The sequence below is a fragment of the Erythranthe guttata genome, chromosome 12 (assembly GCF_056151865.1).
Source record: "Erythranthe guttata isolate IM_541 chromosome 12, IM_541, whole genome shotgun sequence".
NCBI classification, from domain to species: domain Eukaryota; kingdom Viridiplantae; phylum Streptophyta; class Magnoliopsida; order Lamiales; family Phrymaceae; genus Erythranthe; species Erythranthe guttata.
In genome coordinates this window covers 4,351,305-4,362,876 of record NC_142544.1, presented here as the reverse complement: position 1 = coordinate 4,362,876, position 11,572 = coordinate 4,351,305, and the positions used below count along the sequence as shown (strand labels likewise).

Sequence of the window (11,572 nt, the reverse complement as noted above, 5' to 3'; positions counted from 1 at the left end):
CGTAAAATTTGATTGATTTGTTGATATTTAAGATTTATTTTAACTTTTGAATTGACGTAAGCATGAACGAATTGAATCGTAAGATTTGAATCGTAAATCATATGATTTTATACTCGGTATTGCGGATTTTCGTAAATGAGTTACACACGATTATAACTGAGGAGGAGTCAAAGCATACTGCGTTGGTGACGGATATTTTGGATATTGCAAGAGAGATCCAACTTGGGGTCAAATTTGCAATTTGGGTAGTGCGGCTGGGAAGATGGAGTAAGTATAGGGGTAATTCTTCAATTTTCAAACTGTTTCAGCCACGGAGGTAGATTTCCTGAAATTACAAATTGACCCCCACTTGGGGGCATTTCCGGTTTAAGGACTAAATTAAAAAATGGTGTATTATTAAATTAAAAATGGTATATAATATAGAGATAAAAACTGTAATTATCACAAGTTTATTATAAATAGTATAATAAATTAAAGTTTTCCTAAATCGTAAATCGTAAAATTAGTTGATATTTAAGATTTATTTTAACTTTTCAATCGATTTATGTATGAATGAATTGAATCATAAGATTTGAATCGTAAATCATAAGATTTTAAACTCGGTATTGTGAATTTTCGTAAATGAGTCACACACGATTATAGCTGAGGAGTCGAAGCATACTGCGTTGGTGGCGAATGTTTCAAATATTGCAAGAGAGATCCACTTTGGGGTTAAATTTGCAATTTGGGTAGCGCGGCTGGGAAGATGGAGTAAGTATATGGGTGATTCTGCAATTTTCAAAATTGTGTCAGACAGGGAGGTGAATTTGTTGTCTTAAATATCAACAAATCGATCAAATTTTACGATTTACGATTTAGGAAAATTTTAATTTATTATATTATTCATGATAAACTTGTGATGATAAATGTGGCGGATATTTTGGATATTTAAAGAGAGATCCACTTTGGGGTCAAATTTGCAATTTGGGTTAGGGACCAAAATAGTAATTATATCACGTTAATTATGAATAATATAATAAATTATTGTTTTCTTAAATCGTAAATCGTAAAATTTGATCGTTTTGTCGATATATGAGATTTATTTTAACATTTGAATCGACTTAGGCATGAAAAATTGAATCGTAAATCATAAGATTTTAAACTCGGTATTGCGAATTTTCGTAAATGAGTCACGCGCGATTATAGTTGAGGAGTCGAAGCATATTGTGTTGGTGGCAGACATTTCGGATATTGCAAAAGAGATCCACTTTAGTGTTAAATTTGCTATTTGGGTGGAACGACTAGGAAAATGGAGTAAGTATAGTAGTGATTCTGCAATTTTCAAAACTGTTTCAGTCAAGGAAGTGGATTTCCAGAAATTACAAATTGACCCCCACTTGGGGTACATTTCTTGTTTAAGGACCCAATTAAAAAAAATGTATGTAATATATGGACAAAAAATCGTAAAATTTGATTGATTAGTTTATATTTAAGATTTATTTCAACATTTGAATCGACATAGATAAGAATGAATTGAATCGTAAGATTTGAATCGTAAATCATAAGATTGTATGCTCGTTATTGCGAATTTTCGTAAATGTGGCGGATATTTTGGATAGTGAAAGAGAGATCCACTCTTTGGGGTCAAATTTGCAATTTGGGTGGAGCAGTTAGGTAGATGGAGTAAGTATAGGGTTGATTGTGCAATCTCCACAACTATTTCAGCCAGGGAGGTGGATTTTCGGAAAGTACAAATTGACCTCCACTTGGGGGCACTTCCGGTTGAAAAACCAAAATTAAAATTCGTATATAATATATGGATCAAATCTGTAATTATCGTAATTTTATTATAAATAATATAATAAATTAAAGTTTTCTTCAATTGTAAATTGTACAATTTGATCGTCTTGTTGATATTTAAGATTTATTTTAACTTTTGAATCGACTTAGGTATAAACGTCGTAATATTTGAATCGTAAATCATAAGATTCTAAACTCGGTAATGCGAATTTTCGTAAATAAGTCACACGCGATTATAGCTGAGGAGGACTTGAAGCATACTGCGTTGGTGGCGGATATTTAAGATATTGCAAGAGAAATCCACTTTGGGGTTAAATATGCAATTTGGGTCGAGCGACTGGGAAGATGGAGTAAGTATAGAGATGATTATGTAATTTTCAAAATTGTTTCGGCCATGGAGGTGGATTTCCAAAAATTACAAATTGACCCCCACTTGGGGTGCATTTCTGGTTTAAAGACCAAAAATAAAAAGAGGTATAATAATATAGGGACCAAAAATCGTAAAATTTGATCGATTTGTTGATATTAAAGATTTATTTTAACATTTGAATCAACATAGATATGAATGAATTGAATCGTAAGATTTGAATCGTAAATCATAAGATTTTATGCTCGTTATTGCAAATTTTCGTAAATGTGGCGGATATTTTGGATAGTGAAAAAAAGATCCACTTTGGGTTCAAATTTGCAATTTGGGTGGAGCCGAAGACGGAGTAAGTATAGGGGTGATTCTGCAATCTTCACAACTATTTAAGCCAAGGACGTGGATTTTCGGAAATTACAAATTAACCTCCACCTGGGGGGCATTTCCGGTTTAAGGACCAAAATTAAAAAAATGTATATAATATAGGGACCAAAACTGTAATTATCATAAAAATAATATAATAAATTAAAGTTTTCTTAAATCGTAAATCGTAAGCTTTGATCTTTTTGTTGATATTTAAGATTTATTTTAACTTTTGAATCGATTTAGGTATGAACGAATTGAATCGTAAGATTTGAATTGTAAATCATAAGATTTTAAACACGGTATTGCGAATTTGCATAAATGAGTCACACGCGATTATAGTTGAAAAGTAGAAGCATACTGCGTTGGTGGCGGATATTTCAGATATTGCAAGAGAGATCCACTTTGGGGATAAATTTGCAATTGGGCTGGAGCGGCTGGGTAGATGGAGTAAGTATAGGGCTGATTCTGAAATTTTCAAAACTGTTACAGTCAGGGAGGTGGATTTCCAAAAATTACAAATTGACCCCCACTTGGGGTGCATTTATAGTTGAAGGACCGGAATTATATATATATATATATATATATATATATATATATATATATATATATATATATATATATATATATATATATATATATATATATATATATATATATATATATATATATATATATTAATAGGGACCAAAAATCGTAAAATTTAATCGATTTGTTGATATTTAAGATTTATTTTAACATTTGAATCAACATAGATATGAATGAATTGAATCGTAAGATTTGAATCGTAAATCATACGATTTTATGCTCGGTGTTGCGAATTTTCATAAATGTGGCGGATATTTTGGATATTGAAAGAGAGATCCGCTATGGGGTCAAATTTGTAATTTGGGTGGAGTTGTTAGGAAGATTGAATAAGTATAGGAGTGATTATGTTATTTTCAGAACTGCTTCAGCTAGGGAGGTGGATTTTCTGGAAATTACCAATTGATCTCCACTTGGGGCATTTCCGGTTTAAGGACCAAATTAAAAATGGGATATAATATAGGAACCAAAATAGAAATTATAACACGTTAATTATAAATAATATAATAAATTATTGTTTTCTTAAATCGTAAATCGTAAAATTTGATAGTATTGCGAATTTTCGTAAATGAGTCATAGGCAACTATAGCTGAGGAGTCGAAGCATACTGCTTTTGTGGCTGATATTTCGGATATTACAAGAGAGACCTACTTTGTGTTAAATTTGCTATTTGGGTGGAACGAATGGGAAGATGGAGTAAGTATAGCGGCAATTCTTCAATTTTCAAAACTGTTTCTGTAGATTACCAGAAATTACAAATTGACCCCCACTTGGGGTGCGCATTTCTTTTTTAAGGACCAAAATTAAAATAAAAATATATGTAATATAGGGACCTAAAAACAAAAATTAAACGTAAGCCACGAACTTTATAGACAATTCAAAAAATTATGCGACGTACAATCAAATTTTTGGTTTTCAATTTTACCAAAGATATGAAAATACGAGTATGATCGGATTACAAGTGTCTACATACATAAAGCTGTGAATACCTTCAAGTGCTTGAAATCTTTTTGTAATCCGATGTATAGGAAATTGAAAAACAAGAAGAAAATAATAAACGGGAAAACAGAGAATGAATATGAGGTGAACGTGTGATTCCTCACCTGATTTTGTTGCATTCAAAAGTTCTGAAAATGCAATTATACGATACAGGTTGCTTAAATTATAGACCTAATAGCCCCAACTACGAAAACAAATATTCATAGAAAAGAGGGAGGGCTTTTTGCGATCGAATAGCGATTTCATCCGCTTTCCTGAACAAAAGATACAACCATAAAAGGAAATAGGGAAGGCCTTTTGAGATCGAGCAGCGATTCATCCACTTCCCTAAAGCACCAATATGTGCAGAGAAAATGGGAAAATATGAGAACACAAATCGAAAACCGCCGGAATGTGTGCCTCGTGTGTCCAGTCGACGGAGGCCGGGAAATAAGGAGGTGGTGGAGAGGGAGCAAAAAATTTGAAGCATAATGTACAAGAAGTAAATCGTAAGGAAAAAATACAAATATAAGAGGCATAAACCAAAGTAATATAAAGAAGTCCAACGTCAAACGAAGTCGTCGAAAGCGCAAAGCTACTCGTCAGAGTGGCGCCGTCTACAGATGTGGACGAACTCACTCAGCCGAATAAAATCAGCTATAAGAAGTAAACTTCACTGGAAGACATCAATATAATTCTTGAACAAGCGGCAAACCTGTGTACGAACAGAGAGAGCAACAGCAAACCGAAGCCGAAACACCAAAAAAGGGCTAACCTGTAATTGAATATAGAAAACACGAAGAAAAAGAAAAGAAAGGAAACAATGGTTGCGAATGAAGAAAGTAATAAAATTAGATTGGGTGAACACAAAAAAGAGAAAATTACAGGAAAACAGAAGAGAGTCACCTGTACCACGACTCAACCTTTGGAAGCCATAAGCAAAGAAGTTCCGACTTTTTATCCAGCATATGAAAAGAATATTAAACAATAGTAACAAATGAAATTGTTGTGCGAGTTTGGAGTCAAAGAAGAGAATTTGTAAGATATATAAATAACAAAGATCACATAATTCAAAATTCCTTGTAATAATCCGTCTGAAGCTGAATTTTAGCGACGTACCTCGGATCCAAATAGAGGTATGTATGCAACCCCAAGTTTGAAAAATTGTCGTGAGGGAATCATGGTCGAATTTTTTGACATAATTTCAAAAGTTCCATAGAAGTAGATAGTACAAACGGAGTCCAGAATAAAGGAGAAGCAAACAAAAGTGTTCCTTACAAAAGTGATGGATCGACAATGTTTTGTTATTCAAACTTTCAAACATCCACGTCTTCGTGACTAATAAGAAATTCCAAACTTCACAAACAAAAACATCAAAACCACAAAAGAGTACACAAAAATAGAGATGTTTCGGCAAAGACATACAATTATAACTCTTTACCTAGTAATATTGCCGAGTTGAACAATTGGCGGTGTAGCACAAACACCATCATAAAGTAGCAACAATACCAGTTTTTGAAGAACTTGTACCCTCTTGGCAGATTCGCAGCCAAAAAACAATAACCGATTACAATTTCAAAGAATAAATTGTAAATAATAAAAGAGCATAACGGAAACAAAAATTGTGCAACTCCCTATACATTTCAGAAAATTATGGTATTGGATAAAGAAATTTACTAATTCTGCAACTCCCTATACATTTATAAAAAATGATATTGGATAAAAAAATGTACATATTTAGAACCATATGCCAACGAGCAAGACTATGCGCTAAACAAACAAAAATAAAATCAAAATTACTCAATGAGCAAGAAAAATTCTTAAATACTCAAACTCACTCGTTTTTTCTGATATCTTGTAATAAACAAAACCTGGTGATAACGAAATGATTTCTTCCTTCCGTGATATAACATGGCACGAAGCACTTATAGGGGAACTAATATCTGAAGCAGAGTCATTCTCATTAGTTGGTGTATCTACCTTTGGCCTCTCCAGATTTTGCACCGATCCATGGTGTACAAAAATTCGAAATACAAAATAGATAAGTTTATTAAACGCCAAAAAAAGTAAGGAACAAAACAAATCAGTAAATCCATAAACTAAAAAATAATGAAAAATGAGCGGTTGCTAAAGTTTTGCTGGCGAAGATAAGAGCAGGAGATATGCAATTAATGAGTGAAAATATTTTAAAGAATTAAAGGAGGACGTATAACATATATATGTCGAAATGAACATATATGTACAGAGGAATAAGATTATATGCTGTACACCCTCTTCTTCTCCGGTGATGGATCCACATAAACTGATTGAGAAGAAAGAATCATAAATAAGTTGTAGCTATAGAGTAAGATAAATGGTGCATAAACCAAGATCAGAAACTAACAAGATAGGAAAACTAATGGAATTTTTCAAGACAACGGTTGGTGCTAATAACAAATTAAATGTCGCAATCTATTGTTCTTTTAAACAATCATAAAGCGAAAACATGAAATGCCATTTGTAAATAATTAATGAAGGTGGCTAAAGGTTTTATATAGTAACATCCGGTTCCTTAATTAGTTGCTTCACACAGAATCGTGATTGAGATGTCGGAGTGAATTTTCTTTTAAAATCATATACCAAAACACACGAAAATATAATTTCAAATTTCAGATCAATTAGGTATCTTGGAAGGTAAAATGCAAGCATAAAAGTACAATTTGACTTACATCAGACTTGAGTAACAAACAAAGAACAGACATAGTCTAATAAACAGGATGTGAGAGAAGAGATGCAACTCTCCAACCTCCTTCATACTGGACATAAACCTTTCCGAAGCCATGCGTTTTAATCTGTGCCAAAAATAAAGTGTTTAAATATGCGTAAACACCGATAGATATCAGGAAAACAAGTTTGCAACTCGAAATAGGCACATAAAAATAGCTGCATCATTACCAAACAAAACAAGAACGGATAGACATCGCGCTTCAATGATTCGTTAAAGATTGTAGGAAATCCAATTCAGACCCGGGAACTGGCACCCACAGAGAAGAACCAAAATTGTAAGCAAAATCGATAAATATTCAACGGCGATTCAGCAATTGTGGGCGACGAGTGAGGACAAAGAAGCAAGAGAAGAAAAATAAAATCGAGAATAAAAGAAAAGAGAAAAGAAGAAGCAAACAGGTCGATCATACACCTCGTGAAAAGAAGGGAAAAGAAAAGAAAAGACAGAGGCGTATAATAACACGGACAAACTGTAAGAAGGAGATAATAAAAATGAACCAATAGTATTCATCAGTAAAGAATCAAAAGATAATAAATAAGATCGACTCATACGATGGAGGATATCTAGGAATGTCTCGGCAGCAACCTTGCAAATATCAGGAAAATCAGGGAAATAGAAACCTTACTTGCTGTAGCATGAGAAAAATAAAATAAATGCTCACAATAGAACATAAGTGGAAATACATCAGAGGCAGTAGGCAATTCGATTAAATACAAGATACTAATAATAATAAAGATACGAACCCGTGAACAAAATTAGTGGTTCCATATAGCGGATCGACAATCCAAGTCGGTTCATCGGTCAATTCTGTGGTGCCAAAAGCAGCAGTAGTTTCTTCCCCAACGAACTAACATGAAACAAAAGACTAACGTCAAGATACGGAGTTCACTATAGCGAGCATCCAACTGGAAAAAAAAACGTTACCAAGAAATCCAAAACTGTAGTTTGAGAAAATTGAAAATGAGTTCTTCGCATTTCTTGTCAGTCTCTGTGACCAAATGTACCTACACGGAACGATCGACACACATCTGCATATAAAAAAATTAAAAACAAACAAACGCGTCCCAATATATAAACTCCTAACATCATCATTCATCAGAACAAATTTCCGAAACCCGAAGAAGCAATCGAAGCATTACCGAAGTCGACAATCGGAAAGCTGTGCTTAACAGTGAGCATAAATAGCACAGTCCCAACAGTTTTTAGAGTAATACGATTTACGAAACAGATACCAATTAATTACGATTTATGTAACAGTAAACAAATCTATTACAGATTACTGAAGATATACCCCTTGTTCATAAATTGAAGGGTTACACAAAATGTTTAAACCTAGGAATATGAAATGATATTATACATAAATCAATAAATCAAAATAAGCTAATATTTTACCTCGCGTTTGTGCTCCACGTTTTTCGTCTCGTAAAACCCATAATGAATTACCTGTTTACCCAAAACAAAAAAATTAAATAAAAATAATAATAAAAGCAGTGAAATGTGGGCGAAAGCTGATCTAATTATGTCCTCAAAAAATTGCCGAAGAGCACCTCCCAGCACTCTTACCAGCATCCACCGCCGCCGCCAGGAAATCCTCCACTGAACCTGAAAATCAAAGAAGAATTCTGATGAATAAACCACTGAAAAACAAAGATGCTAATCAAACTGACCTCGCTCCGATGGCAGCTCTGGAAGAAAAATTGACTTTAAAAGGTTCTTGAGGAGAAAAAGTGTTGGAAGAAAAAATTGGAGCTACGGCGCCGACCCCGAACGGAGTGGCAGTGGCGGTGCGAGGGTTGGCCGAGATTTGAAGCAAGTCAATGGAACACCTGGACAATCGCCGGAAAACAGGTTTAATCGAAATTAAATAAGAAATCAGAAATGGGTGAGGAAGAAAACATCGTATTCAATTCAATGAACCTCAGTTCTGAGGATTAAGAGATATAGATGGGAAAAAATATATTTCTGAAGCAGTGGCAGAAGGAGGACAACACACGTAGAGGAAAAAGGGAGTGGCTGGAGATATAGACGAGGAGGGCGGCGAGCCATACTACTGGAGGAAAAAAGCGGCGCCACGTGATAGGGGCATCGGTCGAAGCGCCGGCGGACGCCGGGCAAAGCGGGTGGCGGAGGTCAACAGTTGTGGGCGATATGTGACGTCGGGCGCTAAAACGGCGTCGTTCTGTACCGAGCAGAGTAAAAGAGAAAGGAACGACGTCGTTTTTCAATTAGCGGAATAAAAGAAAAGCCAGAAATTAAGCAGGCGTGTCGTGGTCAAGCTACTTGGAAAATAAATGAAAAAGAAAATAATAGGAGACGTTGATTGGAGGAAGGAATTGAAACGGTGCAGTTTTGGAATTAAATGGGGCAAAAAAAAAGGAATAAGAAAAGGCATAAAAAGAAAATAGCAGATCCCTATATATATATACTTAATATATATATATATATATATATATATATATATATATATATATATATATATATATATATATATCCCATGTGTCATCAAAAACTTTATTAGATAGAGATAAAAAAAAATCTGCATCCTTTATTTTATTAGTACAATCCACAAATGCATGATATATCATTGATCGATCACAACATATCATAAAATTGATGATATGATTCTTATTTTAGTACTCCAACCATCTCACATGATTGTACAACCATAGTTTATGTTAAAGTGGATATGTACCTTTCAATTCAGAAACTTGCTCACCTAGATATGTACTACCAATTTGACGGCCAAAGGGACTGTGCTTAATTCCTGGCCCTCGTGCCCTAGAATTAAATAAAATTAATTAATTAACATATTTTATAAGTATAACAATTTACTAGGATATAAAAGTTTATATACTGTCATCATATCGCCTACGCTCCTCTTCATAGAAAGCTAGCTTTCGACTTTCCCTCATCGTATTCCATAATTGCTTCTTCTCAATTTCTGATAAATGTTCTTTGTTTGCGTATTGGAAACATTGTTCATCTGGAAAGAGGTCTCTCTCAAGGTGACCCTCTTTCCCCATATGTAATATATAATTAAATATGATACGTGTCAGCAGAAGACCCATCCGATGTTTATCATCGGGTGTAGGGTCGAAGAAGCCGAGGAGATGGGTGGGATATGTGCGTACGATAAGCTTCTTATGATAAATCTCACGAGGGAATTCTAATTAATATAATTATGTTCTTAAAAGAGATTAAATTCTGAGCGGATCAGCCGCTATTATAATTAGGGTTAGAGGGATTATATACGGGTTATGCACGTGTCAATCATCCTATAGCATCCGACTGTCCTATTAAAACAAACCATGCGGTCTAAATTTGCACCATTCTTAACATGATATCAAAATGGTAATTTCACTTTCATAGGAGAGGGCATTTTTATTTTACTCTTTATGTGTATCAATTGAAAATTATAGGTGTTGTAACAATAAGATTTTGTCTCTTCAAAAGTTCAAATGGTCATAAAAAATTTCCCAACATGACATAGGAAATTTAGTCACTAATGCAATAAATTAGTGAGTTCATAGAAAAATTTGTAAGAAAATCATTTAGAACACAAACAATCTATAGTATAATTCCCATTTATCCAAAGAAAATAATTTAAAATGGGAATTTTACCCAATCAAAATATAAACAAAACAATTCTCAATTGAAGTTTACTGCACTAACATATATCAAAGATCACCAATTCTTGTTCATCTCAATTTCCTTGTCACTCGTTTGGGTTCGCTGATAAACAAATTTTCCAGATACGGGATTCGATAATAACCCATTCGAATAATATAATTATTACCCGCGTCGAGTTCAGTCTCATCTCCTCCTGGATAATACCAATTAATAGTATCAACATTCCGTCGCGTAGAAAGCGGCGGGAAACCCTCAAACTCCCGCCAAGATTTTTCTTCATGTTTCCCGCCAACAACTTTGATCACCAGACAGCTGTGGTTGATGCACACATACATACAACCTTCCAAACAAGTCAGGAACATGAAGAAATCCGGCTTCGTCGTGTAATTTAGCTCCGGCAAACGGACGAAACTTTCGCGACTCGGGTCGAATCCAACTATTTTAATCCTACCTCGACTTTCTTCCTCTTCTTCTTCTAGGGTTTTGAGAATAAAATATAAATCGCCATTGAGGGACACGCCTTTGCCCGTGATTAGCGGGCCCCACGAAAAGTTGGTTTCTTGCAACGCACTCCAAGTTTCGGTTCTACATTGGTAAACCGCGTAGCGCATGTTATTATCGATAACGATAACCTTGTAATCGTTGATCAACGGGTCGTAGATAATCCCGTAAACCGTTTGGTGAGGGTGATGGTGTATTGGACAAGGGCAGGCGAACTTTACGCGGTACCCGGTGGATAGATTACAGAGCACGTAAATCCCGGCGTCGACTCCGTGGTAGCGCCGCAGAGCTAAGCCGTCCGAATAGCACAACACGGTTGGATCCAATTGAGACTCGATCTTCTTCGGTAGAAATTGATGCTGGTGGGAGACAATTGGCCAGAAATCCGGGCCTTGTTTTTCGAGCCAGAAAAATACGTCTCGTTTGCCGGAACTCATGTTTCGGGATTGCCGGAGATGAACTCCGGCGAATATCTGGTCGTCGGAGATGGTGGCGTACCATGACTTGCAGACTGATTTGAATCTGAAGAGAGTCTTCACCGGCAGCCGAGAGAGGATGTTTTCCATGATGTCATATGGCAGCTCTTTCTTGGCTCCGTCTTCCAT

General features: G+C 35.0%; 2 protein-coding genes across 33 annotated transcripts; both read right to left on the bottom strand.

The window, feature by feature from the left end:
• Window positions 1–4,164: 4,164 nt before the first annotated feature.
• On the bottom strand, window positions 4,165–9,028 carry LOC105973481 (uncharacterized). 32 transcript variants are annotated; one of them, XR_016034717.1, is made up of 9 exons: window positions 8,830–9,028; window positions 8,504–8,662; window positions 8,398–8,438; window positions 8,229–8,279; window positions 7,761–7,864; window positions 7,580–7,683; window positions 7,388–7,464; window positions 7,004–7,082; window positions 4,165–6,900 (listed from the first exon to the last, which is right to left on the bottom strand). XR_016034717.1 is itself a non-coding variant. In XM_088826350.1 (7 exons), exons 1-7 carry the CDS (start codon window positions 8,880–8,882, stop codon window positions 6,197–6,199), a joined length of 627 nt encoding a protein of 208 aa, XP_088682476.1. In that variant the 5' UTR covers window positions 8,883–9,028; the 3' UTR covers window positions 6,099–6,196. The 32 variants fall into 32 exon arrangements, 5 of the variants coding, with proteins under 5 accessions (XP_088682479.1, XP_088682476.1, XP_088682477.1 ...); XR_016034718.1 differs by having other exon boundaries at window positions 7,388–7,421; XR_016034720.1 differs by having other exon boundaries at window positions 7,761–7,840; window positions 8,382–8,438; window positions 8,599–8,662.
• Window positions 9,029–10,534: 1,506 nt separating this feature from the next.
• LOC105965652 (putative F-box protein At3g22650) lies at window positions 10,535–11,572 on the bottom strand. The gene has a single exon (XM_012990221.2). It carries the CDS (start codon window positions 11,570–11,572, stop codon window positions 10,535–10,537), a length of 1,038 nt encoding a protein of 345 aa, XP_012845675.1.